The sequence below is a fragment of the Malaclemys terrapin genome, chromosome 19 (assembly GCF_027887155.1).
Source record: "Malaclemys terrapin pileata isolate rMalTer1 chromosome 19, rMalTer1.hap1, whole genome shotgun sequence".
Taxonomy (NCBI): Eukaryota; Metazoa; Chordata; order Testudines; family Emydidae; genus Malaclemys; species Malaclemys terrapin.
Window position 1 is genome coordinate 8,761,593 of NC_071523.1, and position 23,300 is coordinate 8,784,892.

The 23,300-nt window shown below is 47.7% G+C and overlaps 2 protein-coding genes across 3 annotated transcripts in view; one reads left to right on the forward strand and one right to left on the reverse strand.

The window, feature by feature from the left end:
* Positions 1-23,300, forward strand: part of CDA (cytidine deaminase) — a 64,787-nt gene that overhangs the window by 12,405 nt on the left and 29,082 nt on the right. The window lies entirely within an intron of this gene.
* On the reverse strand, positions 6,861-19,682 carry LOC128825964 (trypsin-3-like). Of its 2 annotated transcripts, none has more exons than XM_054008867.1 (5): positions 19,628-19,682; positions 15,037-15,196; positions 13,489-13,630; positions 8,655-8,867; positions 6,861-7,153 (listed from the first exon to the last, which is right to left on the reverse strand). In XM_054008867.1, exons 1-5 carry the CDS (start codon positions 19,680-19,682, stop codon positions 7,001-7,003), a joined length of 723 nt encoding a protein of 240 aa, XP_053864842.1. In that variant the 3' UTR covers positions 6,861-7,000. The 2 variants fall into 2 exon arrangements, with proteins under 2 accessions (XP_053864842.1, XP_053864841.1); XM_054008866.1 differs by having other exon boundaries at positions 8,655-8,921.

The following is a 23,300-nucleotide window of genomic DNA, read 5'->3' on the forward strand; positions in this document are numbered from 1 at the left end:
TTCGGTCGCTGCCATGGCACCATGCTTCCAACCAGCACACCCACTTTTGTCCCAGGAACAGACTACTCCAGCTCCCCCCATCCCCAGAACTCCACCGGGGATAACGCTAAAAAAGGCCCAACCGACTTGTCCTGCCCATGGCATGTGGTGAACTATATGACCTTTCCCCCTCTCCAAATGTCCCAGGGCACAATCCATTGCTTTGCTGATAGCAATCCATGCTGGGAAGAACTGTTCAAGGAAGTGCCATAAGAAACCAGATCCCACCCATCCACTACCTATCCAATGTACAGGACCATTGCTTAGGCCTAGGCCTGAAGCAGGCAGCACAAAGCTACAATCAGCTAAAGGGAGCTCACTATTGAAATTGGTTGGTGAACAGGGAGACGAGTGGTCAAGAGCTGCTTGAGAACGCCAGAGGGAGGAAGCTCCAGAGGGAGGGAGCTCTCTGCTGCCATCTGCTGGTGAGCAAGGGGAAAAGGCTGAATGGACCAAGCCTTATTTGCATTTTTGTTAAGTGATAATTTGCGACATTTTGATAAAATTCAGTTAATTTTTAAGTTTGGGAGGTGATGGAACTTTATTATTCCTTTTGTGGAACTAAATGACCAGTGAACAACACCTGTGAGGAGGGGTCACCCTGACCAGAATCGCAGTCTGGCATGATTGGGTAGTGGTGCCTGGGTTCAAATTAATGGGAAAGAGGTTTTTACTTTCTACTGACTACCTCTGGGGTATTAATATTTTTGTCAAGGTCCTATGTGCCACTAATTCATCAACAAACTATGGAAATGTGGTCTAGATGAAATTATTATAAGATCAGCGCATAATAGGGTGAAAAAGCATACTCAGAGAGTAATTACTGATAGTTTTCTGTCTAATTTGGAGGATCTATCTAGTGGTGTCCTGCTGGGGTCTCTGCTGGGTCTGGTACAATTCAACATTTTCATTAATGACTTGGATAATGGAGTGGAGATAATGGTTATAAAATGTGTGGGTGACACCGAGCTGTGAGGGGTTGCAATCCCTTTGGAGGACAGGATTAGAATTCAAAATTATCTTGACAAATTAGAGAATTGTTCTATAATCAACAAGATGAAATTCAATAAAGACAAATGCAAAGTATTAAAGAAGGAAGAATTAAATGCACAACTACAAAATGGGGGAAAACTGACTAGGTGTTAGTACTGCTGAAAAGGATCTGGGGGTTATAGGGCTGGTCTACACTAGGGGGAGGGATTGATCTAAGATACGCAGCTTCAGCTACGTGAATAGCATAGCTGAAGTCGAAGTATCTTAGATCGATTTACCTTGGGTCCTCAAGGCACGGGATCGACGGCCATGGCTCCCCTGTCGACTCCGCTACCGCCACTCACTCCAGTGGAGTTCCAGAGTCGACGGGTAGCGTGTTCGGGGATCAATATATCGCGTCTTAACGAGACGCGATATATCGATCCCCGATAAATCGATCACTATCTGCCGATACGGTGGGTAGTCTGGACGTATCCATAGTGGATCACAAATTGAATGAGAGTCAGCAACGTGATGCAGTTGTGGAAAAGGCTTATATCATTCTGGGGTGTATTAATAGGAGTGTTGTACATAAGACATAGGAGGTAGATGTTCCACTCTACTCAGCACTGGTGAAGCCTCAGCTGGAGTAATGTGTCCAGTTCTGGGCAACACACCTCAAGAAAGATATAGAAAATTAGGGAGAGTCCAGAGGACAGAGCACAAAGTGATAAAAGGTTTAGGAAGCCTGACCTATAAGGAAAGGTTAAAAAAATTGGTCATGTTTAGTCTTGAGAAAAGAAGACTGGGGGGGGGATCTGATAAGTCTTCAAATATGTTAAGGGCTGTCATAAAGAGGACAGCGATCAATTGTTCTCCATGTCCACTGAAGGTGGGACAAAAAGTAATGGGCTTAATCAGCAGCAAGGGAGATTTTAGGTCAAATATTAAGAAAAACGTTCTAACTCTAAGGGTAGTTAAGCTCTGGAATAGGTTTCCAAGGGAGGTTGTGGAATCCCCGTCACTGGAGGTTTTTAATAACACATTAGACAAACACCTGTCAAGGATGGTCTAGGTTTCCTTGGGCCTGCCTCAGGGCAGCAGGGGCTGGACTAAATGAGCTCTCGAGGGCCCTTCCAGCCCCACATTTCTATGATTCTGTCATGCCTTGGAGAGCTGAAGTCGCTTTGAGGTAGTAGTCAGCATGGATGCATCCTTGAGGCAGATGATAATGATGGCGGTTTGGGATGAGCCACCAAGAGAAGCAGGCTAGCTGAGGGACTCTGACAAGACCTCCCTACCTAGCAGCAAAGCCATAATTGCTTCAGCTGGGATAGATGGTGGCACCCCCAAAGCAGCTTAGGCCGCGCTTTCCTTAAGGTCTGGAGATGGACCTGCCCAAGTTCTGGTCTCTACCAACCCTGGACAACAAACTGTGAGTGGGGAGCAGTGGTGGAGGGAAATGGCTAATGCTACAACCGCTTGCCTCATTAGCCACTCACAACCAGGAGAAGATGCTGTGGAGGATGGGAGTCTTATCTAATAGATATTGTTAATTGATAAATTGCTGGCTTTCCCCAGTTCATTCTGTGCCCCCCTCCTCCCACACTTTAGCCAGAGACATCCTGCTTCATAGACATAGGAACAGAAGACAGGAAGGGCCAAAATCCTACAGTGCCCAGCTTCCCCTCTGTCCCACAGCAAAACTGTTAGAGGAGGCTGGGAACAAATCATCTTTGTTGTTAGCCTGCCTCGAGTTCAGTGTTTCCATAGAGTTCTCATTCATCTAGGTTCTCTCCCATGTCCTGGCCAAATTCCAGCTTGGGTAATTGCATTCTGCCTCCTTATAGCCCCCCTATAGCTTCAATTTGCTTTGCTTCCTGCTGCATCAAAATGTTGACTTTGATGCTGTATGTTATTAACCAGCTGTTACGTTTCACAACAGCGGTGGCTACTTTTCAGTGCTGCACCAAACCGTTCTTGGGGCTCTGTACCGTTTCAATTTGCAAATTGCCTTGGGATTCTTCAAGTTGAAAGGTGCTTGTAGTGGGGCAGCTTCCCTACTCCTGGAGAACAGGGGTTAAAAGCAGCCAAGTTTGGCTGACTGGGGAAGCAGCCACAGGTGTGGCCAGCTCAATGAGGGCCCAGCTGGCCCTGATAAGAGAGCTGTGGACCAGGAGCTGAAGGAGTCTCTCTCCAGCCTGTGAGGGAGAAGGGCCACTGCCTGGGTGGAAGGTACCTGAGGTGGAGCAGTGCTGGGGAAGGGTAAAGGGAGCTGGGAAGCTCTAGCCTGGTAAACCCCCAGGCTGCAGGCCTTGGTGAAGGCCTATGAAAGGCACTGGGGCTACAGAGGTGCAGCCTGGGGATAGGCAGAGGCAGCAGGTCCTAACCCCTTGCCAATGATGAGTGGTTTACAGACTGCCGTCTGCCCCAGGGGGCAGGGGCTAGATGGTGACTGGCAGTAGCCCCTGAGGCAAGGTGGGTTTAGAGGGTTGGGGGTTCCCCTGTGAGGAGAGACCCAGAGTGTCGGGTTACTGCTGGGGCAGAACCCTGAGGTAAAGGTCACTAGGGTGTGGGAGGGACATGGGGCCAGCGGCAGGCGAGACACTGGCCAGTAGGAGGCACTCTGTATGCTGGAAAAGAGTTAATTCCCAGACGACCAGCAGGAGGCGCCACGCCCGTGAGTCATCGCTTCGCTACAGTGCTGCTATAATCTTAAATGAAATATCAAATGTAGCCGTAGTGCTACCCGTTCCCCAAGGCAGGCTGTATTCAGTTCACTTCAAGTATTGCAGTAGCATGTTCCAAAGACCCTCTTGGAACATCTTACAAGCAGCCCTTAGAAATCCAGCTGACTATTCTGAACCCTTTGCATATGTGTGAAGTGCATATTTTTTCCGCTCTCCCATGGGTGCTAAATTGGCTATGGATTATTCTGCACCTTCAGATCCATGCAAAAAACACCCTTCATAAATGGGACAGCAGGTGTGCAAAGAGAAGGAGACAGGTGCTTCCATTCTACATCTGCTGGCTGAGGAGAGAGGCTCCATTATAATGAGCATAATAAGAGTAAATAAATCCAAGAGCTCGTGAGTTCAGTACATCTGTTCTGAAGGAGGTTAGGAGGTCAGGCTGCTGCATATTTCCCACTGGTAGCTGAATCTCCTGACCTGTAACTCTAAGGAGCTCTTACATCATTCATTAATTTGTTCCATGCTGCTCTCTGTTTCCCATCCATTTCCCTTATGAAAAGAGGAGGCAGAATTTACCAGCAGAGAGCTGGCTACGCCCCTGTCTCTGTTACCAGCAGGGGAAGGTTGACCGAGACAGGTGTGGTTGGAGTTATCCTTGCTGCCTTTGTGAGGCATTCCCTCTTCATACCCCTTCACAAGATCCTGCTCTCTGGTGCCTAAAGCAGAACGCATTAGACAGAGGAAATACATCAGAATGCAGTGCATCCAATTCCTCCATTGTAAATCTGGGGAATTTTAGCATCTGGATTCTGACAAGTTATTGGCAAATACAAATAGTTCCATGACTCAGCTCAGACTTTGGGGTGGAGGTGGAGAAATGGGGAGCAGGGTTCTCTGCCTCTAGGCTAAATATGTCCCTGGGTGTAACTCTGCTGAAGATATTGCTCTAACCACTAGGTCATGTGCCCTACCATAGCAGCTCCAGGTTCTCTGCCCTCACTGGAGGTGGTAGGGTTGCACCTGAAATGCACTGGTCCCTCTCTCTACATCCCATGGTCCCACCTATTCTGCCTGAAGTTTGGCTGATCCTTTTTCCCTTTTCAAGCCCTGAACTCCGGCTGCTCCACACCGTTTCCTGAGGAGGAAAGAATAGCTGATTTGTCAGAGCCCATTTGACAGAACCCCACATGGTTCTGCCTGTTCCTCACCATGGCACACACGCAGTGTCGAAGCTAGTGACCAAAAAGTGTGTATTGTCACATGCAGTGCCAAGCATTAGCCCTCCACATTCACTTGCATGTGATTGACCAGGACCTCCAAACCCGTAGCACAGCTCAGTGGGTGCAGTGCAGCAAAGGAAGGCAGGTGGCATCCTTGATGTACCCTCCATGCAGTCAAAGGGCAGCGTGAAAGGAAAAAAAATTGGCCTTCAAGCTTTTTAAGAGGGGAAGCTTTGGATTTCCTGTCCCCATTGACTTGCATGGAACTGCCCTTGATTTACAATGGGGATATGTCCTCACTGCAGAATTAGCCCAGACAACTGGCACCCGGGTCTGAGCACCTGGCTTAGCCTAGCCCAGATGTGAGTGTCCTCACTGCAAACCCTTCTCTGTGTTAGTGTGTCTGCACTCCTGTGGGTGTCTGAGGGATGTCCCATCGTTCTTTCTGTTGAGGTGCTTGAGGATTCTTTCCCTATCAGTGATGGGAGACCTCATCTGCCCTTCGGGGGGATCTGTGGGAAGGCAGTGGAGGGCCATCAGGTTTGGCCTGCATCCTCACTAGACAGGCCATTCATCCAATTTTAAGCCGGATAGTCCTGTTTTTCTATGGCTTGTCCCTGTCAGTACTGAGACAAAACTGGAAGATGCCATTTTGAAAAGTGCGCCACTCTGCGCCTGCTGGCATGATTTCGCATGCACCGCGTGTGTGAGGTCAGGCTGTTGGGGTCATGCAGGCAGTGGTGGGCTGGTGCTGTTCCCAAAGTACCAGAATGCCCACTGTTCAGAGGATGCATCAGTGGCCACCCCAATCCTTGCTGCAAAGTGGGCAGGTTCCAGCCCGACGGGAAGGGGGGCCCAGGTTCTAGCCCTCCCCTTTGCCCCCAGCTGGGTCAGCTAGCCTGGGCTGAAAGAACCTCCAAACAGGTCAAAGGACAATAGAGGGGTTTGGACCAACAGCCAGGTAAGAGCCTGGATTACTTGTGCAGTGCAGATCTACCTGAAGTCTGCATTTGTCCCAGTGTGTTCTGGGCCAGGTTCTGTTCCCATTTCCACCTGCACGGGCCTCATTGACTCATTGTGAGGACACCCTTGGTGTCTTGGTGGGTGTGTCTAGGGGGCACCGTCTGGCTCAGTGGGGTGTCTGCACTGCAGATTCATGCCCTGGGTGAACATCTTTAATCAGATTAGTCTGCTGAGGTGTATTCTGCTACCTAAAGTCCTGATGGGGCAAAGGGGAGAACTGGCCGTACTGACTCCCTCAGGGAACAAATAACAAGGGTGGCTGGTGTGTGATTGTGGTGGCTGCAGACCTGTCTGAGCTGGACTCTTCTAGGCTTTGTTCGAAAGCCCATTGCAAGTCTCCCTTTGACTTCAACGGGCTTTAGATCAGGCCCATGGCAATGTTCTGACACAAAGGTTCAAAGGAAAAACCTTCCCTGCAGCAGCTTTAGTCATTCAGTACCTGAGCCAGGTCTTCATAATGCCACCCGACAGGGGAGAGAATACACTAGTGATTAATCATGGCCAAGTTCCGGGCATAGCCAGCTGGTGAAGACAGCAAATCGCTCAGCTAATATTTAAAAGGGAAGTGACTTTGAGCTTATTTTGATACCAGGAACATTTTGTGCTCAGAGATGGATCCTTCCCCCACTCCTGGCTGTTTGATCTATTCAGTGGTTTTTACTCCACATTGCATTTCTTTTTCTTTCCACCTCTCTGGTGGCTCTTAATGAAGTTAAAATGGGTTCTATTAATCCTTTGCCTGTGATCCCTTCTGGTTTTTAAGTAACTTTCAGCCCCCGCATGTTTTCACAATCCTAAACCTGTGGAGTTATTCTATTTCCATTAAAGGCAGAAATCAGTGTACCTGACGCAGAATTTGAGAGGCATATATACTCCTTGCAAGAGAGTGCTTTTTACAAAACATCACCTCTCTTCTCCCCCAGGGCAACTTTCAGAAGGTCCCAGGAGGGCTACATTTGAAATAGCTTCTGTTTCTTTTTCATCACAAGTTTATTTGCTCAAAGCCGGGAACGGGCAGTGGAAGGTGCAAGTTGAGAAGACACAGAGCAGCTGCTATTGGCGCCTAAAGATGGTTTTGTAAATCCATTTCTGAAAGTTGGCTACTGCGGTGTAAACACCTGGGTACCTGGGACTAGCACAGCTGTTCCCCCAGGAGACAATCCCAAACACTCGGCCCTCGCACACCAATGGCCCACCAGAGTCCCCCTAGAAAAGAAGCAGACACAATAAAGGTTATGGTTTTCTAAAATGGTTTGGGGGTGACCTTTCCATCATAGTAATAAACACCTTTCTTGTCTAGGAACAGGAGGACCAAGAATGCTCTGGGGCAGATTCTCCACAGCCCTGTACTATAGGTAGGCATTTCACCAGTGCAAAGTATGCACAAAATGCTACTGAGTCAGAATAGTGACAGCCTCTTTGCACTGGTGAAAGGTGCATGGTAATGAGGAATCAGGCTCCTAGATTACAGTCCATATATTTCTGTGCCTGAAGCCCAGAAGACTTAGGCAGCCTGGAGGGAAATCAGAGATGGATTCTCTGCTGGATTCTCTATGCCACTGACGTCAGAGTTTTGCCTCTTTACACCAGCAAAGAATTTGGCCCCATGAATTTAACTTAACGCATTTCCCACCCAGTCCTGACAGTCCCGTTCAATGGAAATTGCACCTGACCTTTTCCCAGGGCAGCACCCTTGCCAACCGATGGAAGAGTTTTCTTAAAGGATGCTAGAGAGACCCATCAAAACTGGGACTGTCCTGCCCTCTCAGAGACAACGCCGGAATCCCAGAGAGATTTAGTCCAGCCCTTGGGGACAGTCTGCACCATTGTGCCTTCCTAGGTGTGCTGCAGCAGCATCATGCAATGACCGGGCATCACGACACAAGAACATGACATCACGCCGCATTGGCGACATGATGACTAGGTCCTGCCAGACACATTAAAACAGACAACAGCTGTAATGTATTTTGGAAGGGACGCCTTCGGCCCCATTGAACTTCCTTGCTATTGTCTTACCCAGGAAGAATTAAAAAAAAGCTAGCTCATTTCTAGCTTGCCATTTTGTTCTTCTTGCTATAAAAATAGATCCGCCTTCTCCACCCACCCTCTGTGCTTCAATTCCGAGCGTGAGTCATCTCCAGTTAGGAGCTGTGTGATCAAGGCTTTAACTCTATGGGAACTTGAGAACAAGGCAGCACGGAGGACAACTGACTGCTGTGTCTCTGTGCAAGCATTTTTCTCCAGATCCCATCCCATGACGCTGTCCACTGGCCGCAGTAATGGTGGTCAAGATTTTCAAAAGGGACTGGTGGTTTTGGGTGCCCCACGTGGTCCCCTGAGAAGAGCCTGATTTTTCTCCCAGAACGTACATCCTCAGGAAACCAGGTTCTTTTAAAGGTGTACTGGGCACCCAACATTTGAGAGCCCCCAAACTCACTTGTCACTATTGGCTTGTGTCTTCCAAGTCTGTCTAGAAAAGTACTAGTTTCCTGTCAGATGTGGAGGAGGCAGGAGATGCTTTTTAACGGATGGACTCTTTTTTATGGGACCCAGCGGATCTAAAGACCCATCTGCCACCGAGTGCCTCGCCGTTCAGAATGGTTCTCGGCAGCTTGGGTATAGCTGGCACGCTAGCGGGACACGTTCTCCCCAGAGGAGAGGTTTGAACTTGCAGCTTCTTCTGCAGAATTAAGGAGGGCGGCTGTACCTGGCAGGCATCTTTGCCCCCTGTGTTGAACCCGGCACAGATCATGTTCTTGGTGATGTATCCCGCATAGGAGGCCGTGCTGTTACACTTCCCAGAAGAGATGATAGGCAGGCGCACGCTGCGTAGGGTGTCCGAAGCTGTTCCACCCATGGGAGTGGTGTAACCCCAGCCAGAGACTTGGCAGAAGCGGCCTTCCCTCACCACCGCTCCTTGCTGGGGGAGTGGCACAATGGAAACAAAAGCGTTATGCACCAGTGGCCTGTTCAGCTGTTCGGAGACACCAAGGGGAGAGTCGTTACTGACTGTACCGAAACAGAGAGGCAGGAACAGGTGATCGTGGGCATAGGGCTGTGCGTATGGTGACAGGCGAACCTCACGCAACTCACAGCTTAGGTTCCACTCACATTTGGAATGCTTCTCTGAACCAGCCAGACTGCGTCAGCTGCAAAATCCAATCCAGATCCAGGGTTTTGGTTTGGCCCATCGTGGAAACAGGACCTGGCTGCAAAACTTGGATCTGGATTCAGTTTCCAATCTTTTCCTTAAAGCCCTGGGGTGTTTGGATCCACTGTTTTGGTCTAAGAATTCACCCTTATGGAAAGTCCTATAGAATGTAAAAGACAATGAGAACTTTTCTATAAGATTCTTTGAATCCTCCTGTAGAATCTAGAAGAGAATTATATCCTGGCTATAGAATTCTATAGGATGGGTCAAAATTCCTATAGAAAGGATCTCATTCTCTATTAAATTATCTTGGTCTTAGGACTAATTTCCATAGGAGCCTATTTATTATAATTCTACAGGACCCTCTTGGTTTCATCTCTAGTAAATTCTATTTTCCCGTAAAGGTGCTGTGCACCTGTAAAAATGGTATCCTCCACTCCTCAACTTTAAGGGAGGATCTGTTGGCTTGTTCAGGCCCTTTCTGTTAGCAAAACAGAGCTGCACAGGGAAGAGTACTGAACTAAACATTTTCAAACCCTCAGAAAGGTTCGATTTGAGTTCTGGGTGAAGGTGGAGGTCATAGATTTATAGAGTTTAAGGCCACAAGGAACCATTAGAACATCTATTATGATCTCTTGTATATCACAGGCCATTCAGTTTCACCCAGTTACCCCTGTATTGAGCCCAATAACTTGTTTGGCTAAAGCATCTTCCAGAAAGGCAGCCAGTTGGGCTCTGAAGCCATCAAAAGATGGATGGAGAATCCATGACTTCTCTTGGCAGTTTGTTCCAAGGATTAATCCTCCCCAGTGTGAAGAATGTGGGCCTTAGTTCCAATTTGAATTTGTCTGGATTCAGCTTCCGGCCATTGGTTCTTTTTATGCCTCTCTCTGCTGGATTAAAGATCATTTTAACACTGGTATTTTCTCCCCAGGAAGATACTTCTATACTGTAATCAAGCCATCTCTCAAGTTCTGAGGGTACATCTACACTACAGCGGGGAGTCGATTTAAGATACGCAAATTCAGCTACGTGAATAGCGTAGCTGAATTCGACGTATTGCAGCCGACTTACCCCGCTGTGAGGACGGCGGCAAAATCGACTTCTGCCGCTTTTTGTCGGCGGCGCTTACTACCACCTCTGCTGGTGGAGTTAGAGCGCCGATTCGGGGATCGATTGTCGCGTCCCGACGGGACGAGATAAATCGATCCCCGATGGGTCGATTTCTACCCGCCGATTCAGGCGGGTAGTATAGACCAGACCTGATACACGAAACAGACCGATCCCTTTAAGTCTCCCACTGGAAGGCATTTTTTCCCCCAGCCCTCAAATCATTATTGTGACTCTTTTACTCCACCCTCTCCAATTTTTCAACATCCTTTTTTAAAATATGGACGCCAGACCTGGATGCTGTATTCCAGGATTGCTCTCACTAATGTCATGTACAAATGTCAATTCCCCTCCCTCCTCCTACTCAGTACTCCCGGGGTTATGCATCCGGGGATGGCATTGGCCGTTTTCATCACGGCATCACACTGGGAGCTCATGTTGAGTTGCTTGTCCACTGTGACCCCTAAATCCTTTTCAGAGTCAATTCTTCAGGCTATATCAAGTCATCCACCCCTGTGCTGTCTGTTTGAGCACTATAGGAGCAGACTACAGTACCGTTTGCTATTGTATTGTGATGACACTATAGTTTCTAGTGCTTTGAGTATGATTTACCAAGGTGTGTGTGTACGTGCACATGCACTGTCTGCAGCCGGGCCACGCGCTGAGAGCACAAGCAAAGGGCTATGTTCATTTGCACACACTCCCCGTTGCTCACGGCAGGTGTCTGCAATCTAGGTTTTCAGTCTCTCTGAATGGTTCATACTGGGGCTTTGGAAATATTTAATTTTCGGGAAATAAGAGCCAGGCTACCAGGGGCCCTTAGGAGAGAACTGAACGGCATCACTATGTCCACAGCAGCCTCTCAACTGCTTCTGCTTCAATCAATAGAAGTCCCCTCCAGCTCTGCACTGTACGTTCCCTGGGGGGAAGTCTAGCAGACGCGGTGCCTGGAGCCTTGGACTGCATCACTTTAATGATTATTTAAACTTGAGTCCATTCCTATTAATACACAGTGCACTTTGCAAACCTAGTTGAATGTATGAATGCCGTTTAAGTGAAAACGATACCGGCTTAGCCTGAAACGTTAATTCGTTAAAGGCAATCCTCCCTGGGAATTTCATTTAGCTCCTCGTTCGGTTTCCTCTCCTGGCTTGGACTTTTCACTGCTTCCTTTTGAAGCTGTTGGATTACTAAAGGGACAAGCAATCTTAATGAGTCCCTGTTCTGTCAGGTAATAGACTCCTTTGCCTTACAGAATATTTTGAACAGCAAATGCTCTTTCAGCAAGGGATTGCCGCCTGGGAAAAGGTCTCTAGAGAAACCATTCTGCAAGCACCTAGCGTTTGCCTAGAAGACTAGATCTAGTGAATTTGCAGCTTGTGTTCTGCATGGGGATTTGGTGGGATTTCTTTCAGTGGCTGGGCTTGGATTCCCTCACGTCTTTGAGCTCTTTTTTGCCCGTCGCCCTATGGACTGATTTACGTTCGTCAGCTCTTGGTTTTTGTAATACAACATCTGTCGCAGTGTATTCAGTCATTTTGTCCCTGCCTTTAAATGATTCATTAACGCCGCTCCAACTCCTTCTCCTGAGCAAACGCTGAACCTCATTGTCCCATGAATGCTTAGTGCGCTTATAAAGACCTGGTTCTAAAACCAAAACGCAAGTGAAAAGCTCGCCCAGGATGTGTATATGCAATAGTGACGCGTGCCCATTCACCCACTCACATGAATGCTTCTGCATAGGCAGCCATGGTGTAGGTGTACAGAACTAGAAGCGGGCATGATTATATTCCGCTCCAATGGCTAAGATGTGTTTGCATCACCGTTTAAACCTGAGGCACAAGCAGGAAGACTTTGGGGCTAAACTGGCTTTCACCCATGAGGCTACTCCGCAGAATCCTTTTAGATTGTTTTTTGCAGGGATGGGAGGGCAGGTTGGCCCTGATTCTGTGCATAAGCCACTCCATATCCTTTTGGGATGCTTTTCCACTTAGCCTGCTCGATCCCTTACCAAGGAGGGGTAGGGAATTGACAATGACACACTTCCTGAGTTCCAGTCTCTCTATCTCCAGCCTAGGTACTAATCAGTGCCTAGACACCACAGAGGTTAGTACTCTTCACTAAGGTAAAGAGACCCTGTGAGATCTGAAATGTACAATGATCAGTAACTAATAATAATACCTAGCACTTATATAGGAGGTAAGTATCACTTTACAGATGGGGAAACTGAGGCACAGAGCAGGGAAGTGACTTGCCCAAGGGCATACAGCAGAGCCAGGAACAGAACCCAGTTCTCCTGAGTCCCAGTCCTGTGCACTCTCCCCTAGGGCATATTGACTTCCGGGGTAGAAAAGCATCAGAAAGCAACAATCGCAGGGAAGAATGCCCACCCCTCCTGCGACAAAATGTCCCCTCGCCAGCTGGTTTGCAGGTAGATGCTGCTAGAGCCCCACTGTTGGGGGAATTGGGAAGAGCAGGCACGTGTGTCCTGATTACTAGTTACTAGCCTCGTTAATCACACATTGCATTTCTTTCAGAACTCCGGGCCCACCTCCCTCACTGGGAGTAGTAGCCCTAGGGGTGTCAAGGAGGAGTAAGGCAATATTCCTAGGGAGTAGGGGCAGTGCAGTCTAGGCCTCTGGGATCTCTACACTGGAGCAGGACAGGGTCTGCAGTAGCAATGGAATAGGTAGGGCTGGGAAGGCCATTCCACTCCAATCTCCTATTTCCAATTGCTAGTAACGTTGTCAACAATGTTCTTTTTGGGGAGGACACTTGGCAGGGATTGGTTAGTTTGTTTGTTTTCTTTCCAGGTGTGAGAGAAGGGAGATGCACCTCTCATGATCAGACCCTATGTTTATATCAGAAGCCGTGCGGATGCGGCAACGGGACTTGTACCCCAATTTGGGTTCTCTTCCTGGCTCTGCCGCTGGCCTGCTGAGTGACCTTGAATGAGTCACATCGCTCTGTGCCTCAGTTTCCCCATCTGTAAAAAGGGGGTGATGATTCCTCTCTCCTTGTGTAAAGTGCTTTGAGATCTACAGGTACAGGATGCATATAAGAGCTAGGTATTTGTTGTTATTAGGGGTCATTTGTGGTTTGTTCCTCTTCACCTTGACCTCCTGCACATTGTTCCAGCCCTGACTTTATTTTCCCTACCAAATGCTTCGTGTGTGCTCAGCAACATGTACTCTGTTGTGAACAACCAAAACAATCTGTAGTGCCCCCCTCCCTCTCCAACAGCCGTCCTCCCTTTCATGGCCTGGCGAAAGCTGGTTACCTTAATCAGCATGATGTCTGCATTTTTGGAAGCGGAGCTGTAGTCCGGATGAACCACCATCCGAGAGGGCCGGAAGATCTGCTCTGTGCCTTCAAAAGTGGAGAGAGAATATTCCCCAGCGACAATCATCATCTGGTTAATTCTGTTGGGAGACAGCAGAAGGCCTGGTCACCGGTGTATCACTGCTGGGGAAAAATGTCTCTGCCCAGGTCTGACTTCAAATGCAGTCACTCAAAGGACTCAAAACATTTCACAAGGCTTGCAGCACTCCCAGCACTTCCCCTGTGAGATCTTGTGCACCGGCGTTTGAATTCACGTGGAGTCATCACTGAAGTGATGGAGGGACGTGTGCGTGTTTGCCTAGTGCATAGATCTGGACGTACGACTGCTTGGAGGTACACGTGACTGTGGGGGCGGGCGGCACTGTGGGGAGGCGGGTAAGAAATAGCAGCATTTCCATTTTGCAGATGAGTAAACCAGGCAATGAAGTGAGAGACGTAATGACAGTGATTCAGTGGGAGAGCCGGAAATCCAGGCCTTTGCTCGGATCACTAGAGAATCCTCCTTCCCAACCTCTGTGTTAGAATTCCACCGTCCAATGTTTCTCCAGAGAGAGGATAATGAGCTTCTCCAAAGCATCAATATTATGAAATGTCATTGACTAGGAACGGGCAAACTGGTTGGGCTAAAAGAAAAACTGACCGAAATTGTGCCCCAAAGTTTGGCTGCACCAGCAACGAGATGGGAAAAATTCTGGTGAGCTGCCTTTTGCTGCTGTTCTTGTGATGACCCCCCCAGGAAGAAATGCCAAGGGCTCCCCTCCGCCCCCCAAGAAGGCTGTTCTTTCTGACCTTACATCTTAAACACAACCAGGAAATCCTGGCAATTCTAGGGCCCCAATTCAGCTATTCAGCAAAGCCCATGCTTAACTTTAAGCATGCGTTTAAGATTTAATGGGGCCCCGAGACCCAAGATAGATTGGCACTGGCTCAAGGTCACATGGGCAGTCTGGAGATGAGCTGGGAATTGACCTTAATAGAGCTTAAGCACGTGTTCAAAACACCTTGCTGAATTGGGGCCCTAGTGAGACAGCCTGGACAGCTTGTTGGTCAGACCCAAAAGGCTCGGATAGTTAAGAGAAGAAGCCAGACTGTTGGGTCCTTATATAAACCAAACCTTCCTGCCTTTGAAAAGTCATCCCCCATTACAGCTCACTAGTCTGTGGGCTAGGAGCTCTAGGCATGTGAGCCGGTGGGGCCTGTGCGTAGATACGTCCCAGATCAAGGCCCCAGCTTTCAACCTGAACACTTAAACTTAGGCACGGAAATTCCTATATAGACACCGAAATGGGAACGTAGACGCCCAAGTTTGTAAACTGAGCTGGGAACGTGTGTGTAACTATGTACACGACTCCATGGAGCTGTGATGTTTGATGGGACTCCAGTACTCTATGCTCTAGCAAACCTCTATACTCTGTTGTGAGGGGAGGCTGGTCTCTTGTCTGATTCCCAGATGTCTGAAGCCCCTGAGTCCCCTGGCATTCCTTACTCAGTTTTGCAGTGAGCAGCCGTCAGGACCCAGCTTCGGCTGACCAGCGACCCGCCACAGAAATGGAAGCCCGTCTTCCTCTTCAGGGACACCAGGTACTTGGAGGAATGTGGCGCCACTATGTAACCCCCGATGATGCGCTGGAGGCTGTTCTGGCCATCTGCAGAGCAAAGGCAGAGCTGTCAGGAGGAGACAACTGGCAAACCCAGCCGCTGTGTCATGCATGAACTGTGGCTATCTCTCACCCCAAAGACACTGGGGCACTCTGCATCTGCACAGATCCCAGTATCACTGCATGCAGCTGGACAGACCCAAGGGTCATTCGATGTAGGCTGCTGGCCAGGCCTTATATTGAGGAAATAGGAGCTCTGAAACCAAATAACCTTCCAGGACCTTTGAATTTTAATCATGACACCATGAGTTGCTGTGACAGCTAGGGCTGTGCAGGGGGAGATAAATGGGACTACAGAAGACGCTACACACCAAAGAGGCACTTTAAATCACAGACAAGGTGCCAACTCCCTCCCTATAGGCTCGTGTAGCTGCCATTAGCATCAGTAGGAGTTCGACATCAGTGCCAAGGGGATGGATAAATCCCTCGGGAGGGATTCTAATTGATCTACCACTCTATTATCGTCCTCTCGCTGCCATTAACCAGATGAGAGTCCATCTATTATTCACGCAGCTACAGGCCTTGATTTCTCCAGAGGCGACAGAGCGATGATAAATATACCACCCAGTTGGTTTTTAATTGGAATTTTACTCAATCTGAATCCAGTTTAACGCTCACCAGAGTGAGGGGCTAATTGTACTAGCCGCGTTTATCCCACCTGGCACCCCAGCTCTGATCTGACTCGTTATCCCAGTCTCCAGCACAGCTCTACTAATGCACATCCATTAGGGCCTGGGCCTACCCTTGTTCTTCCAGTCCTGGGCCTCGCTCTCAGCCAGGGGCCGTTAACTGGTTGTGTCATGTGAGCAACCGGGCTCTGGGATAAGTCTGTCAAACTCAGGTCTGATCTCGAGCAAACAAATGGACTGGTGCCAAAAGGAGAATGCCAGAGCTCTGATCTAGTCCCCTCCAAGCTAGATGGTTCATTTGCATCTTGTTAGATGCTGAGTTTCATGGCACAGAGCAAGGTTTCTTGTAACACGTCTGCTCCATTCCTCTAATTAGCAGCCGATACGCTGTTTTCTTTTAAGAACGGTGTAAGGGCTTTGACCTGCTGTGTATGCAGAGCACCTGTAAACTATTGAAACGGATCTTTAATGGCCCACAGCTGGGCAGATTGTTACCAGTACTAGTGAAAATTCAGGAACAGTATGGTTAATGCACCATCATTTATTTGAGAAAGAATCACACAAGCAGTAAAGGTTATGTAATACACATCTTCCTAACAAGCTTCAATTCCCCAAGTATAAACCCTCAGTAACTATGTTGGCCTTACGTAGTATCCTGATTGGCAAACAAAGCAGGTATAGCTACCGGTCCTAGATGGAGACTTCTTTTCTTCTCCCCTCTCAGGTACTTGGTCTGTCAAATGTCCCTCAAAGCACGGTCTTGGTTACCCCAAGGCCTTCTGTCTTACAGCGTCACGGACCTCTTCAGATGTTAATTGGGGAAAAAACTAACTATTTACTTTGCTTAACATTTATACCTTTTGTTCTCAAAGGAGTCACATGTCCCAAAAATATGCCCTGTGGGTGTTTTATTACTGTTTTTCTCTAATTAATATTTTAGAAGGGGGCTACAAAATAGGCAAAGACCAAAGCTCAATCAACGTTTACCCCCCTCATCAATCACTCACTTGAGCTCCTGGTGTGGTGTCCTCCAAAAGGGATTATTTTCACCTGGGTCAACCTGTACCAAGCTCACCGATGGCATGTTTTTGCATTTTCTTTACTTTGTGAGCTGGTCAATCAGCCGACATGTTTCAAAGTTTATGTTTACACTACCGCGGTAAGTCGACCTACGCTACACAACTCCAGCTATGTGAATAACGTAGTTGGAGTTGACGTACCTTAGGTCAAGTTACCGCGGGGTCTACACCGCGGGGGGTTGACAGGAGAAAATCTCCCATTGACTTACCTTACTCTTCTTGTTCAGGGGAGAGAACAGGGATCGACTGAAGAGCGATCTGCAGTCGATTTGGCGGGTCTTTACTAGAACCGCTAAATCGACTGCCGGTGGATCGATCTCAGAGCGGTGATCCCTGCCATAGAGTAGACTTGCCCAAAGTCTCATGTTGAGACACATGCACAGATGGAGCCTTAATTAGCCATTCAAGTGCAATTTCAGCCCTCTCAGTAAATTTCCATATCGACTGTCTGATGCTAAGAGAATCCTGCTCCCAGAATCCTCTAGCCAATTCCGACATCTCAAGCCATACCAACTTCATGCTTACCACAGTCATTCATATCAATCACAACAATTCATAATAATTTGGCACCATCCTAATGTAAACTGTACTGGCTTTTTACATCACTAAACAGGGTGCTGTGTTGTCAGAGTTATCGGCACATTAGCCTCACTGGGTTAGCGATTGTCCAGTAGCCATCATGCTCTGCTAGAGCATCGGTGACGTACAGATGAATCTAAGTGATGGAAACACTGCCAAGGCCAGGAGGCTCGGTTGCATCACTGCAGTTGTGACTCTTTTGAACAGGTTGGACAATAACGAGCAATGACAATAGAGATCTCGGTCAAGGCAATGGTACCAACACAGACTGGATGCTAAAAGGTGATCCCATCAAAGCCAATGTGCTCTGGTAGGTCAGAGTAGCGCCTGCCACATGGAAGTGAAGGAGGAACAAATCACGGTGCTTGGTCCGCTCAGTGCAGTGTCTACCAGAGCGACGTACTGAGAAATGACTGCCCACCAAAGAAGCCGGTACACTTTGTTGGGCGAGTGTAGACTCTGGGCCCTGGTGGCTGGGGCACAGGCTGAAGAAGCTCTGATCTAACCTGGGACACCAGGAAGCACTGGCCCAGAAGGTGGTGTGAAGAATCTGCTGTTTAATGACTAATTTACCTAACCTTTCCAAAGAGGTAACAGCGTCCCGACTCACTTTTACTTGGCCCTTTGTCAAAGAACACCAGCACTTAGCTACATAACAATAATAGAATAATTACTTGAAGCCTCCTTTGATTTAGGCTGCGAGTTGGTCACCTGTGTAAGAAAGCAGTTAGGGAGCTGCGAGAAGAACCCATTATTTTGGGTGCTCCGGGGCAAGATTCTGAGGTCTCTATTTGGTTTACACTCAGGGCTCCTTACTGCAAAGCACCAAGTGCTTCTGGGAAGTGCCGTGTACCCACAACTCCCAATGAAGTCAATGGGAGCTGAAGGCTCTCAGAAGCCATCAGCTCATGCCGAGATCAGGCTCTTATTCCTCACTCTGGAAACTTCCTTCTGAAGTCCATAAGAGTTTGTCCTGGGTAAGGACTCAGGAAAAGCTTCAGGTTTGGGCCCTTTCCTAACATCCCCAAATTCCTCCCAAGAGTCCCCTGAGCTGAGGCATTGCCCTGTGTTTCTTCCGGTGGTGCAGTCCGTTTCCAGGGCATCCGATAGGAATGTACGTGCTTTTGAGGCGTTATTTTCAGAGAATGTTGAAGTGTGTTTGATTTGTGTGAAGACTCTTCCTGTCGAATTACACCGTTCTTCCAAAAGGTCTCCCTGTCGGTGGCCTCTTTGTCTAGAACAATTTTGCTCAGTTGTGGTATAATTTAGGAAGCAAACTTTCCTTGCTAATAGTTTTACTAAACAGATACTGAATGATGAATATTTTGGGCACGTTTCCTCCTTTTTACTTTGTACAGCTCCTTTCAGAGAATCTCCAACCATGTTACAATAATCAATTACGCCTCATAATGCCCTTAAAAATATTATCCCTCTTTTACAGAGGGTTAGGCTGAGAGGTTGAGTGACCTGTGTGAGGACAAATGGTATTTCTATGGCAGAGCTAGGACTATAACCTAGGAGTCCTGACATCCAGTTCACTGCTCTGACTACTAGACCTCATTCTCCTCTCAATATCTGCAAATGGTCCATGCTGGAATCTCACAGTCCAATGCCTTGTTTCTCTGGAGACTTAATGAACTTGCCATGATGCAAATATTACAGAATGTTGACAGTGGGCCAGTTTCACCTGAAATGTTGGTCCACTGAAGATATACAGGATCTAATTGACCCTTGGTGTATCTATATAGATAGACAGAAGATAACACACACAAGTAAATGTCCAGGTTTTCTATCAATCTGATGATTTAAACAAATAACTTTATTAGTTCTGTAAAAAACAACCAACCAACCTATGAAGAATGTTGAATGTGAATCAGATAAAAATAAACCTGGGAACAAAATATCGGGCTTAGAGAGGGGGGAAAAAAACATGGTGCATTTCTGGATATGAAGAGCTATAAACTGTGATAGGGACTCAGGGCGGTGTAATTTGACAGGAAGTGTATTTACACAAATCACACACACTTCAACATTCTCTCTGTTACAGATGCACATTCAGCAATCTAAAGACTTAGTAGGATTTCTAGACATGAAAGGCCATCTGAAGCTAGATATGCATATGAAATACTCACCGATCAAAGAAAATAACTGCAGGGACAGCAGAAGACTCAGTGCCAGATAATTCATCTCGGAGTCAATGTAAGATCTTATAAGCACCTGCCAAAGGTAGCTCCAGCTCTTAGCTGCTGAAGGGAGAGAGAGACCCAAAGAAACTTCACTTCATACCTAGATAGCCTGGTTCCTCTTTCAGTTTCCATGACAACGTGAATCCCAAAGAGAACAATCAATTATTCATGGAGGCACTTCAGGACACTGGTGTCTGATTGACTAGAGTTAACCTTGTGTTCTCATCTTCCTCCCCTCAGCATCCAGCTGAAAGGGCCATAGCCTTTACCGCTCACAAACGCTGAATGGAGCTTCTTGGGTTTCCTGGCAGTGAAGTGACACTGATTTCAACAAACCATCCCTTGGCAGACAGGGGAAGGCATTTCTTGAAGGGTCTCCATCTCTGGCTTCCCTTCACGTGGCACTGCAAATTAAAGCAGAGATCCACTCACCTGAGCTGTCGGAGCTGGAGCGGTAGCAAACTCAGGCCTGGATTCACCATTGCCCTGCAGCTTGTGGTGTCGTCATTTACACCAGTGAAAGAGAGTGCACACCTGATGATGTTTGACCCCCACAATGACGGCATATGGTGTAGGCTATGGGGAATCAGGCCACCAGAGGTGCAAGGGGCTTGCTGGGGACAATGAACCTTTCAGATGGATCATGGGCCCAGTATGGTGCAACCTGTTCCCCTGGTTTTGCCAGATGTAATGTGTGAGGTTCACTGTGAATTTTGGGGTCCTGTTAGTTCCTCCATGTTGGTGTGGATTTACCTCCACAGGCGAGAGCATTATTCCAGCTGCTAAGCGTTAGCCCATTAAACCACCATCTGTGAGCAAACTTCTGCCTTCAGTTTCATGCATGAAACCCCACAGAAGGCAAAAGGCTTGCATGAGGCAGAATGCAGCTCGCTACGTTAAATAAATCAATCAATCCTAGAGCCATGCAAATAGCTGTGATTGTAGGTGTAAAACGTATGCCGGAGAAAGTGACACCTTGAACCTGGCTTCAGCTGCAGTATCTAGGACGGTGTTTGTATGGCCCTCACCCCTGTAGAATCGGAGTGTATCCAGGAAGTGTGCTGGCTACGGCTGGGAGAAATATTCAGTGAGGACGTTTTGGAGTTTTTTTCAATGACACTTGCATGTGGTAATGATGATGCTCCAGATTAGGGGGAAATAAAAAGAGATGATCCCATTCTGCAGGTGGCTGGTGACGACTAAGCACCAAGCAAAAAAAAAAATGCAGGAGTGAAGATGATATACACCAAGAAATTACTCAAATTCACTGTAACCCATACAGTTAACTCAGCCTTTTATGTTACTTAGCAGTAACACGAGGAACCTACAGGCCTGTATCCTGTAAGACATTGGCTTAAGCAGGTTAGCATGAGTGAAGCATAGGCCTGTGACCCTCAGTTTAGATAAAATAGCCCCAAAGTTACCCTAGATTTGGGGAACAGAGAATCGCTTGCTTAAGACGGGAGTTGGTACATAACAAGACTAGGCAACCGCAGGACTTTTGAACTGATATTTTTGGATAAAATTGTTGGCAGATGTTTAACCACCAACTTGCTTTAGCAACAGTTGACGTGTATGGTAATGAGCTAAAAGCCATTAATACGTTAACTTGTAGGATAAAGGCACCCCAATATTATGAGGGTTAGGAAGTTAGATATGGACATGGGAGGCTGGGCATCTGAATGACTATTCATAATAGTCCTCAGGCTCTGTAATAGGCCAGGCCACCATGTAAGCAGGTGGTGAGCTATCCTCATTGACTCTTCAGCTCTTCATTGTCATCATCTACCACCGACCTTCGGGCATTTGGGTCTGGACCATTGGACTCATTTGGCATGCCAGGGATGAGGCTGGTCCTTTGTCTCTTACCACCAGATCCCCAAGAAAGGGTGTGAGTATATGAGCACATGTAAGGATTGATACCAAAGATATTGCTGCTATTTGTGTATATGGTTTGGAGCTTTCTTGTCTTTACTTGTTGTGTTACTAAAAGTGACTAAGGCTTTGCTTAGCCCTCAGTGTGACACGCTTTGCCATGCACCCTGGGTTCCGACAAGATATTGATCTTGTTAGTTTTAATTCTGTTGTATCTGATTCTGGTTCTAGAACCCTATTAAATTACTATTCATTGGCAACCAATACAATTATTGAATCAGTCTACATAACACACAAAAGGACAACCATCTGTTTCCACTGGCACTCACCAGGGACTTCCAGAAACTAACACCTGTCTTCTCCCATCTCAGCGCAACTCCACTTCTACAATCACCTACAGGTCTTTTATAGCCCCTCCCCCATCAGCAGCAGGTTCTGTACCTCCCACAGGGCCACCCTCCCCTCTGGCCCATGTATTATCCTACATGATGGCTGTGAGTCAGTCACTTCCCCCTTAAGCAAATTTGTGCTCCGGAAGGCATGGGGAGGAGCTGTCTGTATTTAGGTCAGCCAGAGAGACTCCTCGGGGGCCTTCCTTTGAGCTGAGGAAATGTCTGCAAGGTTGCTCCAATTTTGCACTGTATGAAAGTGCTCTGATGAAATTTTGAGTAGACAGTTTCTCTTTTTCCACTATGTGAATGTTAGAAATCAGTAGACAGACTGAATCCATGCACACACATGTGCAACTACATAAGTGCTGGATCCTGGAGCATGGCCCAATGCAAAGAGCACAAGTCATGGGGTGAGTGAGTGAAGGTGTCTTATTGCACTCTTTTGGTCTCTGTGACGTTCTGTGCAGGGCTGGTCTCTCAGTACCGTGTCAGGGCAGCCTGAGGGTTGCTCTAATTTATGTCAGCTGCAGTGTGTGGCTGTGGATTATAGATCGTTATCGGAGGATACTTATGCCAGAGTCAGGATGCTGGATTTAGGGGAGGGCGTAGGATTCTAGTCTCTGGTTGAGCTCCATCAGAGGATTCTTCCTTTAAGTTGGAGCTAAGGGGGTGACTTGCTGAACTCAGGCTATCCCATGCCCCTTAAGAATCAGAATCATAAAAATATAGGGCTGGAAGGGACCTCAAGAAGTCATCAAGTCCAGCCCCCTGCATTGAGGCAAGACCAAGTAAACCTAGACCATCCCTGACAGCTGTTTGTCCAACCTGTTCTTAACCAGTGATGGGGATCCCACAACTTCCGTTGGAAGCTTATTCCACAACTTAATTATCCTTTGAGTTAGAAAGATTTTCTTAATATCTAACCTATATCTCCCTTGCTGCAAACGAAGCCCATTACTTCTTGTCCTACCTTCAGTGGACATGGAGAACAATTGATCATTGTCCTCTTTGTAACAGCCCTTCCCGTACTTGAAGAGTGTTAGCAGGTCTCCACCTCAATCTTCTTTTCTCAAGACTAAACATGCCCAGTTTTTAACCTTTCCTCAGCAGTCAGGTTTTCTAGGCCTTTATTGCTCCCCTTTGGACTCTCTCTAGCTCAGGCCTCACCAGTGCCGAGTATAGCAGGGCCGTACAGAGGATTCAGGGGACCTGGGGTCTTCGGTGGCGGAGGTCCTTTTGCTCCGGGTCTTCGGGGCACTTCGGCGGTGGGTCCCGGAGAGAGTGAAGGACCCTCCGCCGAAGACCCGGAGCAGAAGGAGCCCTCGCCGCCGAACTGCCGCCAAAGACCTGGA